This window comes from Physeter macrocephalus, chromosome 11 (assembly GCF_002837175.3).
Source record: "Physeter macrocephalus isolate SW-GA chromosome 11, ASM283717v5, whole genome shotgun sequence".
In the NCBI taxonomy this organism is placed as follows: Eukaryota; Metazoa; Chordata; class Mammalia; order Artiodactyla; family Physeteridae; genus Physeter; species Physeter macrocephalus.
The window spans coordinates 141,059,743-141,082,259 of record NC_041224.1 but is presented as its reverse complement, the minus strand read 5'-3'; the positions used below and the strand labels follow the sequence as shown (position 1 = coordinate 141,082,259).

Genomic DNA, 22,517 nt, shown 5'->3' with positions numbered 1-22,517 from the left:
AGGCTCAGCGGCCATGGCTCACGGGCCCAGCCGCTCCGCGGCATGTGGGATCTTTCCGGGCCAGGGCACGAACCCGCGTCCCCTGCATCGGCAGGCGGACTCTCAACCACTGCGCCACCAGGGAAGCCCTACAGAAGACTTTTTTAGGCCAAGAGATATTTTTAGAGAAAGATCAAAAAATATGTGTAACTCTCTGTTAAAGTTATCTTTTTGTTATTGTGATGAAAAGGACTTGATATAATTTATTTTGATCATTTAATTCTGGAAAAGAACCTAGTTATTGAAGCAGAATCAAAATTTCAATAAGACATACTTTAAAAAATCATTCGCTCAGAAATTTTCAAAAGATCTCTTCGAAAACTTAAGATCTGAACTAGGAAGAGCGTTTAGACCATGGTTTTCAAACATTAGAGTCACCTGGAGGAAGTTTTAAAAAGCCCTCTGCTCAGCCAGGCCGATTCACCCTGAATCTCTGGGGGTCAGAACCCGGCGTGTTTTTAGAACTCTCTCCAGCTGGCTCCATTGGGCAGCCAAGTCTTGAAAACTATCGGTTTTAGACAAATATATAACAATGTTATTGTTATATTTATCAATTGACCCAAATTAAGAAAATATTTTAACTTTTATATTACCTATCCAGTGCTAGTTAGCAAAGTAATTACTATACATTGTAGCAGCCAGAGTAGTAATGCAGTACAAGGATCTAAGACAAAACAAAGCCGAGCTAGAAAAAGGGTTGTTTTTGTGTATTTTTAATGACCATTTTAACAAATTATTTAGTAACATTAGCAACCACAGTTGCTATGAATTGTTCTAGTCTTGTTCTTAAGGAAGCAAATTAAAAATGCAAATATGTATTAAGTATTTCTGAAATTCTTTGCATTTGAGGACTTGTAATCATATTACTTGCACAATTTCTCCTTTTGCATACACATTTTTCTGCTAGAAGAGGACATTGGAGGGGAAAATAATTATTAAAATGACTCCAAATGTACTGCGACAAAAAAGATAGTCCTGGTAATCAGATGCATGATCCCTCAGTACCATATCCTCCCCCCGCCCCCACCCATTATACAATCATCCAATTGGGGATTCTTGGGGTAATTTAAAATTGTAACTACATAAACCTATATAAGATACATATAGAATTTTTACATTTTATTTATTCCTACAGAAAATAAGAAGAAACAGAGTACTATCAAAAAAATCCGTCTCCCAGTGGTTGAATGTACTATGAAAAAAACATCAAGGAAGAAAAACTAACAAAATAACTTAAAGGATACAACTGCTGTGAATTTAAAAGGTACAAAACTACAGAAAAAGTGAGTGCATTTTCTATTTTGCAACTGTCAATGGAAGTCTTAAAAGTTTGGGATTTAACAAACTCACGCAACCCTCGCCAAGGAGCAGAAAAAGGAAAAAACCTTCTAAAAATACAAATGGATAAACATGGTCAGATTATTAAGTGCAAAAATCTTATTTTGCTCCCAATAATGAGTCTCCTGAAGACTTCAGAGCATAAAAATCACAGCACACGTATTAACAACCAACCACAGGAAAACTTTATGTACTGTATATATTCTGTATTTTGTTAAATCTAAGAAGCCATCAATTGAGATATCACAATGTGACAAAAATTGTGTCTCAGGATTCATAAAATATGGCACGTGCATATATCCTTCAAAAATGAGATATGGGGGAAGGAAGTATATTTATTCATTTGGGAGAGAGACATTAATCTTACTACTTAACATTTTGAATTATTTCCACAATTAGTGTGGCAAATACAATTAAATGCTAGATATTTGAGATTTTTTTGTAGTTAAGCGTTTTATTATCATTTTTCTTTACAGGAACAGGAATAACCTGAAGATGTCTTCAACCAAACTACCTAAAACAAAAGACCTGTTATATAAATTATGCTCTATTTTTGTAATAGATCAAAATACTGTATTGGTGAAAATAAATAGATAACAAAAAACAACATACTTGATTTCCATGTTTGCTATCAGACCCCACAAATACGTTTGACTTTATAATTCAGTATACTTGAAAAACTGAAACACAACAGGCATGCACAATTATGCCAATGCTAAGGATTTCAGATTATACTTGTTATAGTTTTTCTTAATAAATAAAAATGGGAACAGCACATTGCTAGGTACACAGAAACATGACGACTTTGCACAAAAAAATAGCTGAATTGTTGCAAGAGGCAAGTGCTTCCTAATAGGTTTCTAGTGTAATATAACCGTGTGCTCTAAGTGTATGGTGTGTTATACTACATAATGGAGAATTATGGTATTTTGTATTTTCCATCAAACCACAAAATCTGTTAAGTCAAAAAAAGAAAACAAACAACAAACCCCCCATAACATTAGGTGTACTGACAATCATCATATTCCCATGACAGAAGAGTACTAATACATTTTTTTATTTCTTTACTTCCTTTTATTAAGAACACTTCTTAGGTTTTTTTGGCATTTTACATTCAGTGTCCATTGGCTCCTTCTGAGAGTATCCGTGAAGGTTCGGTAAATTTTGCGGTGAACAAGTAAAAAAGGGCTGGTGTGGGTACCAATGCCAAAAGGGGTAAATCTTGCTCGAGTTTATCCACTCTGGAAATGGAGATTATTCCATAGGCATGAAGTAACCAGTGGCTGAAGAGAACAATGAGTCTTTTCTTTCTGACCAGAAGATCATAGCAGTTCTACATAATTTTATAAAAGAAAGAAAAGAGAAATACAGATTATTGGGCTGGATTGGCTAGATAACTTATTACATATTAATTACTTTAAAACATATTATTGTCACACAAAATCATAACCTCAGAATCACAGGGACCTAAGAAATCACCCAGTCTTGCTACTACACTTCACAGATGAGGAAACTGAGGCTTCCTACATCCAGCACTCAGCGGCAGCACCAAGACGGGAGCCCACGTCTCTAAGTTCTGGTCTACACCACCATTCGACCCTGGAAACACTACAGCTTCTGAAAGATCTGAACTGGAAGAGGAACGCCACATTATGTGCCTTCTTCCTGCCCTGATCCACAGCAGCTGAGCCTACCAGTGGGAAGGAGGAGGTACATACACACAACTTCCTTAACTCCAGCATTCCTAGAGTCTGCTGCCTGGATACTTAGAAGGGAGCAGAAACGACATGTGACTACTCTGATTTCCCTTTTATCTTTAATACTGCTCTACAATATACAGAAATTGGAAGGACCAAATTATTATAAAAGTAATATCTAAATGTGCTAATGAACACACTAAAATGTAATTTGCAACTGGTTACTTAACAACTTTCCCTCATTAAATGGCTCATCAGCTCACCTAGAGCTTGTCTTTTCCTGACTTGAATCCCTATTTCTGATTCATGTATAGAGTGCTAATTGAAGTACATGAATGTTTTATATATGGGGGATTCCCAGCAGCAGAGAAACAAATATGATTCAAGCTAATCGAACTTTCCATAGTAACTATGGATAATAAACAAAAATTCAAAAACTTCGTTTTATTCAAATATCCAATCATTCCCCCCCATTTCCCTAGAGTTGATAAAAGTGCCAAAACTAATTTGCTTATCTTTAATCATACTGCAAAGTTGATTAAAGATTACCAAGGAGAAATGGGAGTAGAATACAAACGGAAGCATCTGAAAAATCACCATAAAAACACTGTCTAGTTCCTCTACTGCTAGTCTACCTAAAAGTCACTATGATTTCTAGGTGGTTTGTTCCCCCCTCTCATTCTTTCACTAATGTAATAGAAACAGGAGCTTCAAGAGCAACCACTCCAAAGTAGTTAACAACTTTCTCTGGGGTGAACTTTTTTATGTTAAGAATTATAAGAGAGCACATATCAACTGCAGTGGGCGGTTGAAAACAGTGCATAGGCACTAGATTAGCAGGCATAGGATGGAAGAGTACTAAGACATGTTACACTTTTATTCCTTTAGAGTTTACTCTCTAAGAGTTCTAACAGTGGGCTTCCACTGAAATATTAAAACGTTAGAGGCACAAAAAGGATATCTCAAGATAGGAACAGCATCGGAACTAATGTGAATGTTAATGATATTTCCAAATCACCAAAGTATTACAGATATTAGAGGGCAAAAATAGACATCCGTAATCAAGAAAATAAAATTAGGGACAAAACATAGAAGGGTATGGAATGTACACTGTAATTATTGATGACTGTTAGTGTTCACTGCAAAAAAAAAAGCCTAGAATTAGTTCTATATAAAATAAAGCATTTTTATGTTTCCTTCAAAATAGTGTTAATAGGGTTCAACATTTCAATAATTATACATTTTCTATGTGGATAAATGATGTGAAATGAGTTTTTTCTCTAACATGCCGGAGTTAAGCCTGACTACTTCACTAATTTCCCAAGCAAATATTGTCTAGTATACAACTTTTCATGAACTAATGAGCCAAAAGCTACTGAGCGGCATCGTTTAGCCAAGGATTACTAAAACAATCAGTTGTAACATATCATATCATATGCACTATTCTCCTATTCAGTTGTCAAATCTATAAAAAAAAAAAAGTCTTTAACAAAGGAAAAAAGATGTCCTACCTCTATTTCGGAAGCCGACATGTACACAGCCAGAGTAACCAAAGATAATACTAATATAATGTATGGGAAGGCATAGTCTGAAAGACAAACATTGGTATTATGCTGAAAATTAAATTTTCTGAATAAACCATCAAAAAATTCAAACAGTATAATTCTTTCCACAGACAAAAACCTTCTCAACCAGTCTCGGGAGAGAGTGAAGCCCTAATGCTCTAAGGCAGGGGTCAGCAAACTTTTTCTGTAAAGGGCCAGATAGTGAATACTTTTGGCTTCGTGGGCCACGCAGTTTATGTCTCAGTCACCTAAGTCCGTGGTTGTAGTGGGAAAGCAGCCAGATCATACAGAAAATGGATGTGTCTGTGTTCCAGTAAAACTTACTTTATAAGTTTGTAAGTTATAAATTATTTATGTTATTCAGACAATAAAATTCAAATTTCATATAATTGTCACATGTCAAGAAATACTACTCTTCTTTTTATTTTTTTCCCCAACAGTTAAAAAATGTAAAACTATCATTGGCCTAGCTTTGAAGACCCCTGCCTGAAGGCTTCCGCTGCTGTAAAGAATTAACTTCTCTCCTATGCATCTGGCATGATACTAGTTATGTATCAAACTTGGGAGAATTGGGAAAATAATTACTCAATTTTCAAATTTCTGTGTTCTGTGTTTTCTGTGACCAATTTTCTGTGGTCCAGATGGGGAACTTCAGTTGAGAAAGGCTATATATAAGAGTAATTCAGCTTTAATTAAAAGGTCATGTACCAATAAACCTCAAAGGCTAAATGGATCATTCAGTGCTCTTAATGTCAAATTTCTAGACAGTTCTACTTCAAATACAGTACAGTAAAATAATACTTTAAGTGAAATTTTTTCTTAAAAATACCACCTCTTAAAATGTTTTAAATTTATAGCTCACTAAAACAAATGGACAAATTGAGAAAGATACCTTAAATTATTTTTTATACAATTATTTTAAAACAATTAACTTCAGTTACTAAAACTATTAATCATTCTACAATACAATGCAGTAGAACCCATCTGTTACATTTTCAAATGTTAATTAAGGATATGGCAGCCAGAATCTCTGAATTATCTATGCAGGCCTGATTCCAATTACTAAATAAGTGACAATGATTAGGTCCTAACCAGCCATTCCAGAGAATCCCAATTAACTTATAAATAGCTAAACAATGTTGCTAATGATAGTAAGAACTGGTAGAGAAAGAACTGGTAGTAAAAAGGAGAAAGGAAATTTCCAACAAGCCCCAAACTTGTGGGGAGTAGAGGGAGGTTCTGGGCTCAAAGCAGGATTTAGAGTGGTTCTTACTCTAGGGTCTAAAACAATGTAATATTTTGAGCAACTAGGTCTGGGGGTAGTGCCTGGAAATCTTCATTTTAGTTCTGCTGGTGGTTCAGAGGAAGATCACACTTAAAAACTGGCTTCACTAATACTTGCAAGCAAGTAAAAGTTTGTCACTGACATCTTCCTAATTACCCCAGTGTCTCTCTCCCTAGACCCTGGTATCTTGAGTTACCAGAAGCCTCTTGGTGCTCTACTTTGCTCAGACTTGCTATATTCCCTTGTCATGGACTAAATGTTTGTGACCCCACCCCCCAAATTCTTATGTTGAAATCCTAACCCCCAATGTGATGCTGTTAGTAGGTGGGGGGGCCTTTGGGGTGCATTAGGTCATGAGGGTGGAGCCCTCATGAATGGGATTCATGCCCTTATAAAAGACCTCAAACACCTCTTCCCTCTTCTGCTATGTGAGGACACTGAAAGAAGACAGCCATCAATGAACCAAGAAACGAGTCCTCACCAGACTCCAAATCTGCTGGTGCCTTTTTTCAACACCATAAAATTATGAGTTGGTATGATACCCTCTGTGACTAATCTAAGCAGATTGCACAAGTTTATACTTCGTGCAAATAAACAATAACTCCTTGATCCTCCTATGAATGTGCTTTGAGTGGAGGCTTGTTAACAAAATGATCCAAAGACTTTCAGCGTGGGAAAAGGCATTTTCCATATAGGCAGCTACAACATAGGAAGCAACGCTGTCTGGCAGTCTCCTTAGGTTAACTTTACAAACCTTTCCCTGCTTTCCACAGCTTTTCCCTTTTCCCCATTTCATAACCAAGAGGTTCTATACAACAGCACCAGTGGCAGTCTAGGACACAGGGATTTGAGGGCTGGCAATTCTTAAATCTTTAAGCCTAGTCAGCTCTCCCAAGCTTGTCTAGGATAAATGACTACCTGTGCTCTTTTGAATATTCCATTAATACCTAAAACTGAATTCACTTCTCACCAACCTATTTGCTTATTCTAACATTCATTATTCATACATTCACTAGTTACTAAGTCAGAAAGCTCCTTTATTGTATTCTCCTCCCATTTCCTCAACCCCTATATTTAATTAGTTACCTAGCTTAGTTAACTCTGTCTTTGAAATAGTTCTTCTTTCCCAATGTTTCTCTGCTTTAGTCAGACAGTCAGGCCCGGCTTATGGCTGTCATCTCTTAACTGATCCCGCAAGTTCTCTTCCCTGCCAATCCATCTTCCACACTGCTACCAAGTTATCTTTCTAAAATGCAAATCTAGTCATGTCACTCTTCCTCCTGAAATCCTTTTAAGAGCAGGTCTCTAGTCCCTAGAGCAAGAATAGCAACCTGAAATGCCTACAGAGGTCATCCAGGAGAATGACTGAAGTGGGCCAAATCTAAGAAAATACGAAATGGTAGGAGCTAGGAAAAACTATAGATTTTCAAACACTATGCAGGCCAAAAGAAACAATATATCTGTAAAACCAGAATATGAGGGATAACAGACCCCTGACTAGTCTCCAATTTCTTCTTCCCATGGCCTTATTCTCAGCTCCACCCTCCTAACTTTGAATCAAATTCATTACTAAGCTACATTACTTGCACAGTGATGCCATCTTGCCCAGTTTCTTCAGGCCAGAAGCTTGCCCTCTGCACCCAGGCAGGCTCCATATAAAGATGGTATCCAACATCCTTGCAATGTTCAATGTCACATGTTCGAAAAGTCCCTCACTATGTTCTCTCAGCTACTTATAGCTTTCCTAGTAGTATATGAGCTCTTTAACACCAACTTTCTCTCATTCTTCTTTCGAGTCACAGATCAGTCTAAATGGTTGCTGAATAAATGAATGGATATATTAAAAAAATATACTGAGGATTTTTTACTATATCTAAAAGTCTTTCATAAAGAAATTTAGAAAACTCAGACTTAATGGTAAACAGTATATATTATCACAAGTAATTTCCATCTATTATATGTAAAAACCATCTATTATATCAAGAGTAATTTCCATCTATTATGTTTTTTAATTTATACTCAAGTTTTAAAAATATTCCTATTGACATTGTGAGCTTCAAATACAAAGTATTCTCTAAACAGAAATCAGTTTTGATAAAGAATGATGATATGTTTTAGCAAAAATATATATACTATGGTTTATTTTCAAGAATAAAAAACATACTACAGAAAAAGGTCCAAAATTATACTGAGAAAATATTGTTTATCACATATAGTAAATATATTTCATTGACTTTACCCAACAAACTTACATAAAAGGCCTCCACCAACTGCCTGAAGCACGGTTAAAATTGGGAAGAAGTAAAGTGCAGCATAAATACTTTTAAATCGATCAGATTTCCCTAACCCACAGGCAATCTTCTTTACCAGAAGAGGTCGGAGCAGCATCATTAATACCAAGCAGAATGCATAATAGATAAATACAATGGTGTATCTGGAAAATAAAATAAAAAATTATAACATCAAAAATATGTTTTAAAATGTATTTTTATCCTTGATCATTTTAAAATCAAAGATCCTGAAAAAGGTTTAAAAAGTCTATCCATCGAATATTCAGATTGGTGGAGGGTTCACCAAAAAGACTCTCATAATACCACTGCAAAGTGTATGCTGAGTCCTTTCCGGTAGACAGTTTGGAAATGTGTATCAAAAATCCTAAAATTGGGCTTCCCTGGTGGCACAGTGGTTGGGAGTCCGCCTGCCGATGCAGGGGACACGGGTTCGTGTCCCGGTCCGGGAAGATCCCACATGCCGCAGGGCGGCTGGGCCCGTGAGCCATGGCCGCTGAGCCTGCGCGTCCGGAGCCTGTGAAAAAAAAACAAAAAACAAAACCTAAAATGTTTACATCCTTTAATTCAAAAATTTTACTTGTAGAAATTTATAAAAGGGAAACAAATCGGGTATACACAAAAACCTGATGAACAAGCATTTTTATTGAATCACACAATAAAGAAAACTCAGGAAGAAAATAAATAGTCAACAATAGGAAGTTGGTTAAATTTTAGAGTACATTTATGCTGGAATACTATGCAGACATTAAAAATCCAGTTATGAAAGAAATGTTAACAACAAAAGCAACTATGCCTCATACACTAAGTGACAAGAACAGGCTACAAAATGGCATGTGCATAGAATAACCTTAATATTCTTTAAAAAAGAATAAAAATTAAAAAGAATAAAATAATAAAAATAAAAAGTGCAGCTGGAAAGACATTTTTAGCAGTGATCATCTTCAGAAATGGAATTACAGGTTATTTTATTTGGGGTATGCCTTTTCTGTTTTCCAAATATCCTACAATGTAATTTTTACAATCAGAAAAAAAGTTGCAAAAAGATCTCTGTATCAGCAGACTATAGTTTCTAGCTCCTTATTTTGAATAATTACATTTCTATGCACATAGTTCTAACTTCCTTTTCATGAGGATTTTCAAATTATTTTTTACTATCTTATACGCAAACCCTCTCCCTTGCAGGGGAGAGTCAAGGGAAGCACGGGAGTTGTTTCAAATAACTGACCACATGCCTCTTCTCCACACAGCTTAATGATACCGGGTCGCTGTGCTCTCATGATGCTTTTAGGTCCAGCCCTGTACCATACTGCATTATTTCAAGCCTCACTTCTTGGTTGATGAGTTTTGTCTTCTTAGGCTACCTCTTACCAATATCAAAACAAGATAAAATCTGTCTATTCCTTCAGCTTGTAGTTCCTTAAGAGCTCCAAAAAGACTATTATTTTAATCAGAAGGAAACCATCATGTGCTACCTGTCCTAAAGAACTAGGAAACTAGCTTTTGGAAGCAGATACCTGTTTCCTGCCCCTGCTCTCCACCAGAAGACCTCATCCTCTACCTCCCCCGCCCCCATCCATGCCCCTCATATGCACATGGGATAAATCTGACAAGCTGAAGCTAAGTTTTGTTACAACAGTAATTACTGCTCATTGTCAATAACTCAAAGTTTTAGTAAACATTACCTTTTGCAGTAAGTTTCTAATGATAGAAGCTTGCATGTTTTTCCATATCTTATCTAATTAATTTCCCCTCAAAACTATAATTATCAGTAAAAGTATTCTGATATTTTTCAATTTGTAAGAAATTTATATATACCAATGGAGAAGATATCCTCCACTAGTCAATGTAATAGTGTTCCAAAGGTTTCTGTTAATATTGTGCCATTACTTTTTGTTGACTTACAAAAGAAAAAAATCATTATGACTTTGGTAGTCCTACAGCTTTCAGAAATGTTTAGCCCCAGACTAGCCATATATGTAAGCTTAAATGGTTATGTAAAGTAACATGTATGAATTCATATGCTAGTATTATAAAATCTTCTCATACTTTTAATAAAACATTGTTTTGTATAATTAATAAAACAAGGCAGACAGTCCATTCCACAGTGACTATTGGTAAAGCTGCTAAGAAAAAAAAAATACCTACTTAATTCAAAGATGGTGAACAGATGGAAAATGTCCTAATCAATGAAGTTGTGTGATGAGTCTGACTGAGTGCTGTGACAAGGCTCTGAGGCCACACCCAACTCAGCAGGACAAGTGCTGTAATAAATTAGAAGTGGCTGTTATGACTGCAGAATGAGGGCTGCGAGTACCTATTTGCCATCTCTGTTCTCATATTTTTTGACTCTCCTACTACAGGATTTACAGATATTATAAAAAACACTATAGATGTGAATAGCAGTAAATGAGTCTGATTTTGTTTTAAATAAGATGGTTATACATCTTATTTAAATATAATATCTGATTCAGTAATTAACTTCTCTATATAGGACCAGGTTAAGTTCTGCAAGTCCCCAGGACAATATGTGACAAGAGAATAATCAAAGCTAAGGGTTATAGCTCTATGAAATCAACAAAGAAGATAGTATCAGTCTTTTAGATACAATTTATATATATAAATATGTCTGGTTGTCTCTGTATATATATAAATAATTTGCAGGACTTAAAAGGTAGTCAGGTGGAAAAGATTTTTATAGCTCTGTATCTGGATCTCGCTTTTTGCTTTGTTGTTGCTTTTTTTTCTACTTTTTTTTTGGGATCTCGTTTTTTGCAAAGTATCTTTTTACATACATGCATGTTTGTTTTTGACACTTAGTACTATTAAGAATTGCAAAAAAAGTACTATTTTGTTGAGCATATTACATAATGGTAACTTGCTACAACTATGAGAATACAAATACCAGACTCTTCTATTATACATTTACTGAGAAAAACACATCAGAATGAACACTAATTCACAGAAATTCTAAAAATGTAGGCCAGGGTAATATTATACAGAATCTTATGAATTTGATATTTTTAAAACAAAACATCCTGGTGAAAATCACAAACATTTATTTGGAAAAAACAAAAACAAAAAAGAAAGAACATTAAGCCAAGCACTCTAATAATAATACCAGCTACTTATAAGTGCTTCCTGTATGTAAGGCATTTATTTAAGTCACCTTATAAGGTATCATTATTCCCATTTTTACCAACAGGAAAGCCAAGGTTAAGAGGCTCTTAACATGTTCAATTTAACAGCTGACAGACCTGGGATTCAAACTCAAGCCTGTTTTTAGCTCCAAAGCCTATACTACTTCCTGTATGTCAGATATTGCTTCTCTGTTGTATAAGAAAAAGGTTTTCCTTATAATTCCCTTTTTAAGAAACAGATATAGCTTATTTTAGAAGTGCTCAGACATACTTCAACATCAACACAAAAAATACTTTCACTTCTATTATACTAAGATGTACTTCTATTTCCTCTTCTCAGACTATGAATCACTTAAAAGAAGAAAATCATTTCTATATATCTCCTCCAGTGCCTAGGAGCCATTTCGCAAGGCTCAATCTACTTAAATGAATGAAATCTATAATCATCATTTTTTAAAAAATGATCTTACGTCTAAATAAATACTTACAGTGGGTAGACAGCTTCATGAGTACAGTGCACTGTGGTAACATAATCTGGACTTGGATTGTAAAGCATGGTGTACCAATCAGAAAGCATCAATACTCGACATGAACGGATATAAAGCACACCGACTGGATCACTCACAAGTAAGGTGATGATAGCTGCCATAGTGCATTCAAATAATGCAGTGATGTGTTGGAAAAGGGCACTGGAACTAGTAAAACAAAGGAAGCACAATCACCAGAAAATTCTCAGCATGTTAAGTGGCTTTTAATAAAACCTGTGTATGCTTCAAAATATGTATTCTAAAAAGAAGTTTTAACTGATAAATCCTGAAACAAAAAAATCTTCTAAATAGGTAAGTAAAGCCAAGCACATATGAAAACTACTTGAGAAGGATTTAACCTTGTTTACTAAAAAGGGATAAACACTCATCCCAGATAACACTGTGCCAATATTGTCTAAATGTGTAGAAGAGCAGAAATTAGATCTACCTTTATCTTCAGTAACTCACCAAATTATTAAAAATGTCTTAAAGTTATCTATGCATCATTTTAAATTATCTTAAGCATTAAAAGTACATAAAAGATTATATGTAATACATATTAGTTATAAAATATAATAAACATTGTAAGCTCACCACCTAACCCAAAACTAAAACATTAACAACTTATATCTACCTGTTCCTCCCCATTCCACATTCCTGTCTCTCCCCTAGAAATAACCATTATACTAAATGTTCTTTATCAGTTTTTCTAAACAGTTTTTATTCCAACTGTATTTATACTTCAAAACCACTATTTAGTTTTGCTTATTTTTCAATATGAAAAAGTGAGGTAAACTTTCTGAGATTTTTCTTTCCACTCAAAATTACATTTCCAAGATTCATTCATGGTTTTCTTATACCTGAAGTTCAGTCGTTTTCACTGCTGTATAATATTCCATTGTGTGATCTTTCCATTATTTATCCATTCTGCTTTGTTAGTAAAATGTGTTGCAAATGTCTTCCTCTCAGTTTGTGGGCTGAATTTTCATTTTCTTTGTGATGTCTTTTTATGAACAGATGTTCTAAATTTTAATATAGTTGCCTTTATCAATTTTTAAATTTCTGGTTAGCAGATTCTCACTCTAAGAAAAATATTATCCTATATTTTCTTCTAAAAGTTTTAAGGTTTTGCTTTCCATGTTTCAATCTTTAACTCAGAAGAGATTTCTGTGTCTAAGTTAGGATATAACTTTAGCTTTTCCCATTTGGATATCCAACTGTCCCAGCAGCAGCATTTTCTTGAATAGTTACTCTGTTCTCCCCACTAAGCTGCCATGCCACTTCTGCCATATAAAGTCTCCTATATAACCGGCCTGTTTCTAGGTTCTCTATTTTGTTCCTGGGGTCCATTTATCTATCCCTGAGACAACAGAATATGACAATACTTCTTGATAATACACACATTCTTTTACTTTTCCAGTGGTCTTGGTCATTCTTGGCCTTTGAACTTCCATATAAATTAGAGAATTAAGCTTGTCAAGTTCCACAGTATAAATCCAATGTAGCTTAGCTACCTTGGTCTTGGCTACCTCACAGTACTGTGATTCTGTAAATGAAATATAGGGAGGTAATTGATTTTATATACTTAGCTTACAGCCAGCCTCTTCACTAAACTCTCATTATTTATGATTGCTTCTCTATAGATGCTTTTGAGTTTTCTATTTGAACAATGTTTCAGTTACCTATCACTGCACAGCAAACTACCCTAAAACTCAATGGCTTGAAACAACCACCACTGATTATTTCTTACTGCTCTGTGGTTTGACTGGACTCATCTGAAAGAATGAAAAACAAATTCACAGAATTGCTTCCTAGGAAGCCAAAACACATCCCAAGCAGAATAAATAAAAAGAAATTCACATTATAATTAAGCTGCAGCATACGAAAGATAAAAGAGCAGCTGGTCAGCAGCCCCCATGTGCTCACAGCTGACAGCCAGCACCTACTCCAGCATATGTGTTACTCATTTGGGACACCACAGCCCAGTCCAGCCTCTAGATGGGTGCATCCCAAGTCAACATCACGTGGAACAGAAAGGACTACCCAGTTGCTATCAGCAGTTAACCTCTGGCTACCGTCCCAACCCTACTGCCTGGTTTGTCACTCTGGCCCCAGCTCAGGGTGGGTTTGCTTGTTTTCTGAAAAAGAAGAGTTCTCGGAGATCCCCCCTTATTCTTGTGAGACCAGCAATGTCTTAAACAGTATGTCTCTTCCAGACTTTACTTATTTCATGCAGGAGGGTGACCTGGAGCTCTTAATTAGCCCACGGTGTTGGAAGCAGAACTCCTGTGCCATTTTACACAGATGAAGACACAAAATATGTAAGTAAACGTGTACACTTTCATATTATATAATCCAATCTTTCGCTTCCTTACAGAATTCATATTCTTAGAGGCAAAATCCCAACCTCATTATTTCTTGCCATGACTTTAGCAACCTTCTTACTGGCTTCTTCTTCTCATCATGCTCCCTTTCAACCCCTCTGCAGTCAACTATGTAATCTTTACAAAATGGAATCTGCTTTTAAAACTCCCCTTATTAAACTACTTCAGTGGATCCCATCTGCCTTTCAGGAAAAATACTTCCCACCAGCCTTATCTCCCACACCTCCAGCCCTTACGAAATTACTTTGTGCCGTTTAGCCCAGCACGCTTCAGGCTCCACCTCAAAACACGTCACCTATCTGGCAAATGGTGTATCCTTCAAGATCAGCTCTGGGGTTGTCCCCTGGTCTTAGGAGTATTTCCTAAGACTCCCCCAGCCCCAAACCTCTTTGTATCTTGGGCTCATTTAGTCCCTATTTCTCACAGCACCCTCAGCTCTCATTTCTTGGTTATGCTGTGCTCTTTCTTGGCTCTAGACTTTTGCACATCTTTTTCCTACTGTCTGACTCTTTCTTCAATCCCTCTCTCAAAAACTACTCATTTTTCAAAGTTCAACTTAAGGTCAGTTTTTTCTCCTGGGACACCACCCTATTTTGAGAGGACAGAATTGACTTCTTCCCTCTTTAAGCTAGCCTTAAAACTCTGTACATACCTCTACTGTAGACCCTCACATACACTGTGATGGTCTGCCTACCTCATCCACTGGACAGTGAGCACCCACATTTTCATCATCTCTGAATCCCACAACCTAGCACAGCACCTGGCACACTGCAAACATCCCTAAAGACTGGTGCATGAATACATTTGGAAAGCTATAAATTACATAAAAACAAATGACAGAAGAAGCATAGCTTCTGGCTTCATTACATAAAAACATGCGATTTCTGCCTATCTCTGCCCGGGCCTCAAAGAAAAACAAATTTAATACTAAACTTTGGGGAAAGCAAGCAGGCCAGAAAGGGAAGTTCTTATTAGTGTCTAGCCCATGCATTCTCAATGGGCACTAGCACTCCCAAGGGGACAAGAATGGATCCTTGGGTATAATATAATATTACACTTTTTATACATAAAGCACATGTATACGTACACTATATAAACCAATAAACAATATATATGCGATATTAAAATTTTATGGGGTAGGTGGAATTGGGGGAAAAAAGGTATCTAGAAAGCTTCTTTAAGGAGGAAAGAATGAAAAAAATGTCGAGAAACATGAGTCTAGCCTCACACAGCTAGGCTCCTGCTTCCTTGATTTTAAGTGCAATGTCTCAGGAAAATGCAAGAGATAGTCTTTGTCTTCCTTGCTACCAACTTCCTAGGCAAAGCATAGATAGGCAACCTCCTTTTGAAACCCACCTCCTTTTCTGCCTAAGCACTGATCACACCTCTGCTTTACCCCCAAACCAAGGCTCTACCCTCTGCTCTAAAATTCTCTCTCAAAACATATCTGATGTTTCAGTTCAAATGCATTTGGTGAGGTACATCCATTAAACCCACCTCTTCTCCACTCTGGGCTGAGAAGTTCCAAATGAGCAATTATTCTATTTTAGCTCTGTTAATCACATCTCTTTTCTAGCCCTCATCTCTCATCATTCTATAACAGAAATTAAAAGCAGGATGAAAGCTGCTTTAAAAAAATTTTTTTAATAGAGTCTTCTGAAAAATAATGAATGCTCTTCCAGTGTAAATAATCACTGTGGACTTACTAGGTGGATCCAGAAAAGTACTGATTCTATTTCCACCTGACCTTCTCTTCACTTCCGTTCCTACCATCGGCCATCACTATTTCTTGGACAACAGCTTTCTAATATGTCTCACCACTAATCTGCCCTCCACAGAAGTTATCTTCCTAAAACATGCATCCAATATGCTGTTTCTCTAAACCAAAACCTTCACCAATAAATCATTCACTCGGCAAATACTAAGTGAGTATCTACCATGCACCAGCGGCTGTGCTGGTCTCTGGAGATTTCATAAAGAACAACAGCGATGGCCACTGCCCTCATGGAGCCTATGGTCAGGGGTGGGAAATAACATTAAATGACGAGACAAACATAACTACAAATTGTGTTGACTGCTAAATACAAAGCAAAAACAACAAAATGAGAGTGCTATTAAAAAAGAAAAATAACGGGGACAGACCTACATTAGATTGGGTCGGGGAGGCCTCTCCGAGTAGGTGTAATTTAACCTGAGATCTGAAGGAAGAAAAGGCAGCTAGGTAAAAAGTTGCAGGAAGAAGAGAGTATTTCAGGCAGAGAAGAGTTTGGGGAAAGGACCAGGACTTAAAGCAGGAAAGATGCTGAGATGTCAGAGGAAGCAACAGCCAGGATGGCTGAAATGTACTACAGTAGAATCTGGTTCCTCATTCCCAGTGGGATAAGGTTCACATCATCACCAAGAACTTTCACATTCTGGCCTCAACCCCCTTTCCCACCCTCCTTTTTATTACCTTTCTCTCATATGCAATCCACACTTTGAACACCCAACTACTTCCATTCCCACCCACAAGAGATCACGTTTCATACCTCCCTGCCAGTGTTCACGCTGTTGCCTCTGCCTAAAATGTTCCTTTTTTGAAGTGTTTCAGGTGCCACCAGGCACAATTTATCTCTTCCATTCTTTGTGATTCCAGAGCATTTTGTTTATAAAGCTTTTATATACTTTTTGTTTATATACTTTTAAGACTGATTTATATTATAATTAGTTATGTATATATTTGTCTTCTCTACAAGAGTATGACTATAAACCACATCAGTTATTTTTGTATCTCCTTCCCTGATCTTTTCAACATAAGACACAATGCTCAGTAAGTTTTTTGGATTTGTTTTGGTATGAGTTTTCATAATTAGGTTGCAGCTATAACATTTTAATTACATTATACTAGTTTACTAGTATTAAGTTGCAAAGTATTTGTTTTATAACAATAAACAGTTTGTAATCATAGCCAAGTCTTTGTAGAAAACCAATGAAGATAATTAAGAAATAAAAATATAAATAAAATACTCCCTCAGCATCACTCAGAGTAAAACAGACAAAGGATATTTCCCTTAATATTTACTGAGGCATGCCCTAGCATTAAGTTTCCTTGCCACAGTCAAAAGTAATCAGAAGATAAAGGAAAAACACGTTTGCCACTTTTACAAAAACAGAAGTATAATTACTTGATAAGGTCTTCTAAATGATAGCTATTCCAACATCAGTCCACCCAGATACATTCATAGAAAGTGCTAACCTCTTTTTCCCTGAGTACCATTCAATGAAGAACCAATGTAAAACAAGAGGAAGCATAGCCATAAATCCAAGATAGAGCCAATCATAAAGTTCTGGAAACTCTGTGCAAGGCTGACAATACTTCTGTGCATTTGTTCTCTGTCCTCTTGGACACACCTATGATATATAAGAACAGTATTTTATGTACAGATATTATCCTAGAACATTAACACCCCCAAAAACTCATTCACTAAGACATCACATTTCAGTTTAAACATCTGTTTACATGTGCATCTTTTAAAAATAAAAGAGAAAGCATAAGTAAAATAAAAAGCAATCTACATTGTATCTGCTATACCTATATAATGTTATTAAAGGACTCTTTATTAAGTTACTAAAATAGTTGACTAATATTACATGAAAAACCTAGTTATTAACACCATATAAAAATTGCAGAGAAACGCTCTGGAGTTGTAATGCTAAATTATTGTCCAAATCACTTTTCTATATTAATAAAAAGTAATTAGAAATTATTATAAAACTATCAAATTTAAAAACTTAATAACTGTGACCGTCAAGATGTATTATAGATATATAATCAATATGACAACACAAATAAGGATTTTATTAATGCCTCCATATTCTTTTACAAGTTGAATACATTGAAGAAAAAAGTTATTCTACATGTGACAATATTTCAGACGCAAAAAGATTTTACAAATGAAATAACATACAAATGTTAAGACTTACCCCACATTCTCCATATATTTCAGTTGAGCCATTTTTAAATAACAGGGTCTTCCCACAATACAGTCCAAGGCATGCTGGTTGAATATCGACAGCTTTTTAAAAACAAATGCCAGTATAGTAACATCTTTTGTGATTATAAAAAATAAGGTAATAAGAGCTGAAACATTTGGCAGAAATATCTCAACACACTTTCAATTAAAAAATATGTATTAGACAAAAGTCTTGATGCATTTATTTAAAGTTTTCCGTTTACACTGTGACACTACTGAAGGTTACATGGAACCTTATTACTGTTCCTTAAGATTAAGGTCCTCAACCAGCAGAGTGGACTTTATGCCCACAACTCAAAGCCTAACCTGGTACGTCTCCAATGGCTCCAACCAGCCATTCCCCTTGATTAGATGGTCTAGACTTTTGAATTTCCTTTTTTTTTTTTTTTTTTTTTAACTAGAGGACTAAGAGAGGATGGATACTTTTTATTTTGCCCAGTCAGGACATTAAGTGCGAGCATACACACGAAATCTATTATCACCTTCCTTCAAGATAGAACACCCTTTAATACCAGAAAAGCAGAAAGGACATAAGTTCAGAATAAAGGGAAGAGCTTTAAAGTAAATACATTCACCTTACAAGAAGCTTGTATATTATCCTAACTTTGGTCATTTTTGTAGAGGACAAGTGAAGATTTCATCAAGGCTGTCACTGGTCCTCTGACCAATACTTAGGAACCACTGCATTAGAATCAACCCTCTGATCTCAAGACTTGGACAACATAAAAAGCAGCTCTTTTTAACCAAATAACTCAGGGCCTACAGATTGTCTTTGACCTCATCTACAGGGAGAACCTACGAACGAGTTTTTTTCATCAGTGACATCTGATTCCCTTCAATCATTGATTCATTCCTTCAGTAAACATGCATTAAGTGTCTGATTCCACTGGTGAAGGGCCCCTAAAGATCCACGGAGGAACATGACAGAGTCCCTACCCTCAAAGAACCTACAGCCTAGTGTGGAATAAATCCAAAACAACTGTGGTCAAACGTGAATTAACTTGGGAAATTATGCATTTTATGGCTATTCTTGAACAATCATTTCCCAAATTCTTCATGAATTCACAATCTAGATAGAGACTGCTTGATCCACAATACTCTTTCTTCTTTCAAATTCAAGTAGACTTTTTTCTTTCTCCTTGTGCTGAAGAGAAAAATAGAAATGGCGCTAAAATGCCTCAAGTTTAATATTTTCACTTTTATCAAATTTCTGACTTTTTAAAAATCCCATGGGCTTCTTTACCTTACTTGGCACTTATTTTTAAACCAGTTGTAATCACAATGTTCTAAACTAATAGACGGAAACGAGTTGTTTCAGATTTTTTAAGAAGGCAGAAGGTAAAGAATTGGAAACCTTCTATACCGGTTTTGCATCTAGCAGATGCATAATAAATACATTTGAGTGTAAATAATCTAAAATTTCTCAAAATCCAAGGCCTGAAAACCGGTATGATAAACTGAACGCAACAGCTTACCGTCGACCAAAAAAACCCTAGCTCTCACTGTACGCTCACTTTCCCCTTTAGTAAAGGAGGAGGTCTAGATTTTTTACTTTTTTTGCAACCGTAAAGGAGGTTGCAAAAAGGAGGAGGTAGTAAAGGAGGTCTAGATTTTTTACTTTTTTTGCAACCGTCATGCCCCTTTGTGAAGGGCCCCCCAAACTTAACGTCTGATGCTGAAGCAAGACACAACAGTTAAGCAGCAATTAGCTTCTGCTTCCTTTCTGTTTTCCTGCACTTAACGCCCGCGCTTTAAATTGTCAAATCAACTCTCAGGAATGTTAAACAAAGGGACCGAAACAAAGGGACTGAGGTGACATTCTGAACAAACAACAAAGGCCTGGCCTTTTCCCCCAGTACGCAGCCGGCGTCCCCTCTGCAGTCGGTCTCCCCGCTGCAGCTTGTCTGGAACAGAGACTACCCCTATCCCACCTCGGCCCGGCCAAGAGCTGCTGCGAGCAAGGGACAAGGATTCGCCGCTATCCGGAGGCCACCCGCTGTGGCCGAGCCCAGCCCTAAGCTGGGAGCTTAGGGAAGAAGCAGAGACTAGGATAAACGCTTCCCAGGACCTCGGCAACCACTCACCCATCGGCAGCTTGTAGGTTTCCTTGGAGAGGTTCGTGGATCAGCCGACCCGACCGCAGCGCCCGGACATCCGGGCCAAAGCCGCCTCGACGGCTCCGCCTCCTGGTAACCCGGGCGACCGCTCCGAAGCCCCGCCCCGCCTCGGGCTTCCGGGTCTCGGCTTGAAGGCCCCGCCCCTGAGGTGGCGCTGTGGCCTGGCCCTCTGGAGCGGAGGAGGCGGGTGGACAGGCGGCTGGAAGTGCGAGCGGCCGTGCGGTGGTCGATTCCCATCTGGACGCCGACGATGGCGAGCCCGCCGGCTGTGCCCCGGCTGCCTCCGCACGACCCGAGGACGCCGGCTCTGTCGGTGGTGGACATGCACACGGGCGGCGAGCCGCTGCGCATCGTGCTGGCTGGGTGTCCGGAGGTGGTCGGCCCCACGCTGCTGGCGAAGCGGCGCTACATGCGCCAGCACCTCGACCACGTGCGGCGACGGCTCATGTTCGAGCCCCGGGGCCACCGGGACATGTACGGGGCTGTGCTGGTGCCGAGCGAGCTGCCTGACGCGCACCTGGGCGTCCTGTTCCTGCACAACGAGGGCTACAGTTCCATGTGCGGCCACGCGGTGCTGGCTCTGGGCCGGTTCGCGCTCGACTTCGGGCTGGTGCCAGCCCCCCCAGCCGGCGCCCGCGAGGCCCTGGTCAACATCCACTGCCCGTGCGGGCTGGTGGCCGCCTTCGTGGAGTGCGAGGGCGGCCGCAGTGGCGGCCCGGTGCGCTTCCACAGCGTCCCGGCCTTCGCGCTGGCCACAGGTAACCAGCGGGACCCTTCTGGCCCTGCAGCCCAGGACCCAACTAATTACACTGTCTCTCTGGGCTGGAACCCACGCAGCGCAACTAACCCACCCCACAAAGCCTTTACAATCAGTAAAAAGGTAATTCTAAATAACTGCAAGTGTGTGTCAGCCACCTTGCCCTTGCGAATTTGTGTGGTGCATGCAATTTGATTACCCCGCATATCTATCCGTCTGTGGTTTGGGGAGAGTCTTGAGGGGTACAGAATTCCGTGCTTCCCATACTCAGCGCCTCCTTCTCCACTCGTCAGGCATTCCTAGAGATTTCACAGTTGGATAAGGCAAGGTCCACTAGGGTCAAGGAAAGTGCAAAGAACCGGGGCTCCAGGCTGGCTCAGAATATGATTGCTAGACACATTCTTACACCCTGACAAGTTAGTAAACACGTTACTAAAAGGCATATGTAAAAATTGCCTTCCCCACTTCTTGGGGGAAGAATTAAATATTTTCGAGAAGGTACAGATGTTGCTGCTCTAATTCTTTAAGAACAGGTACAGACATTGCCTGGGTCAAAATCCTGACACCCCCTTAAAGCTATGCAAACCTAGTCAAATTACTGACGCCCTCCGTGTCCATTGTATCTTAATTTGTTATCTCATTGAGGTTTTTTTGAGGATTTAATGAGAGTATGCAAGGTATTTAAAGTATGCAAGAATTAAAAAAAAAATCTTCCTAGACATAGAAAGACTGCAGAATATATAGCGTTGCTAGTTATAGTTCTCTAGGTGTTCATAGCCTTTAAAAGGCTTTGGTGGGTTCTCTAATACAGAGCCTGTATGTCATGTAAAACAGAGTGTCTGTAACTATTCATCCTTACAAAGAGGGAGATTGCTGCAAATTCTATCAGCGAAGGCTGAATTCTATCAAGATGCTTTAGTAGTCTGACTGGAAGTGAGCTGGGAGCTAATTTAGTCAATCCAGCAATAGGGTTATCATTCCTTTTCTTCAAAGTCTTCAAGCTGTGCAAATCATTCTGTTAATTTGATCTTGATCCTCCTCGTGGATTTGGGTTCCAGTTTAGCCTGATTATAAATGTTATGAATGATGCAGTAATAGCCCAGGTGTTTGAGAGTCTTAGAATACCTCAGGCAGCTGAAAGACACAAGTTGATTAAGCATGCCATTGGGCAAACTGATGCCAGTTTCCCAGAAAGAATGGTGTCACGTCCGGATTGGGAGGGAACTTGAGGGAGACAGGAATTTATGTTAGGATTGCATCTTTAAAAACCTCAGCAGTGGGCTTCCCTGGTGGCGCAGTGGTTGAGAGTCCGTCTGCCGATGCAGGAGACGCGGGTTCGTGCCCCGGTCCGGGAAGATCCCACATGC

The 22,517-nt window shown here is 38.1% G+C and overlaps 3 protein-coding genes across 9 annotated transcripts in view; 2 read left to right on the top strand and 1 right to left on the bottom strand.

Annotated features, from left to right (window-relative positions):
* The window catches only part of CCDC175 (coiled-coil domain containing 175), a 69,923-nt gene extending 68,302 nt beyond the window's left edge, over positions 1 to 1,621 (top strand). Inside the window, exon 20 of the mRNA XM_024115144.3 lies at positions 1,175 to 1,621. Within this exon, the coding sequence (XP_023970912.2) occupies positions 1,175 to 1,263 (89 nt within the window). The 3' untranslated portion in view covers positions 1,264 to 1,621. The remainder of the gene's footprint in view (positions 1 to 1,174) is intronic.
* An 87-nt stretch (positions 1,622 to 1,708) lies between these two features.
* Positions 1,709 to 20,470, bottom strand: JKAMP (JNK1/MAPK8 associated membrane protein). 5 transcript variants are annotated; one of them, XM_055088491.1, is made up of 8 exons: positions 20,361 to 20,424; positions 19,213 to 19,420; positions 18,227 to 18,318; positions 17,499 to 17,653; positions 11,841 to 12,047; positions 8,177 to 8,358; positions 4,586 to 4,662; positions 1,812 to 2,710 (listed from the first exon to the last, which is right to left on the bottom strand). In XM_055088491.1, exons 4-8 carry the CDS (start codon positions 17,558 to 17,560, stop codon positions 2,492 to 2,494), a joined length of 747 nt encoding a protein of 248 aa, XP_054944466.1. In that variant the 5' UTR covers positions 17,561 to 17,653; positions 18,227 to 18,318; positions 19,213 to 19,420; positions 20,361 to 20,424; the 3' UTR covers positions 1,812 to 2,491. The 5 variants fall into 5 exon arrangements, with proteins under 5 accessions (XP_007115896.1, XP_054944466.1, XP_007115897.1 ...); XM_007115834.4 differs by lacking the exon at positions 19,213 to 19,420 and having other exon boundaries at positions 1,709 to 2,710; positions 20,361 to 20,469; XM_007115835.4 differs by lacking the exon at positions 19,213 to 19,420 and having other exon boundaries at positions 18,227 to 18,300; positions 20,361 to 20,439.
* Positions 20,471 to 20,555: 85 nt separating this feature from the next.
* L3HYPDH (trans-L-3-hydroxyproline dehydratase) overlaps positions 20,556 to 22,517 on the top strand; it is an 11,958-nt gene continuing 9,996 nt past the window's right edge. For all 3 annotated transcript variants that reach the window (XR_008618678.1, XM_007115833.4, XM_007115832.4), the window contains exon 1: positions 20,556 to 21,151. Coding sequence is in view for 2 of the 3 variants with exons in the window: in XM_007115833.4 (XP_007115895.1) it covers positions 20,644 to 21,151 (508 nt within the window). In the remaining variant the exon portion in view is untranslated. The remainder of the gene's footprint in view (positions 21,152 to 22,517) is intronic.

Bases quoted from the DNA above. Each gene is read 5' to 3' on its own strand.
- JKAMP (XM_007115834.4), bottom strand. The intron at 8,359-11,840 runs GTAAGTATTTAT...TTTATTTTCCAG, and splicing joins CATGAAGCTGTCTACCCACT to ATACACCATTGTATTTATCT. The intron at 4,663-8,176 runs GTAAGTTTGTTG...TTTGTCTTTCAG, and splicing joins AGTTGGTGGAGGCCTTTTAT to ACTATGCCTTCCCATACATT.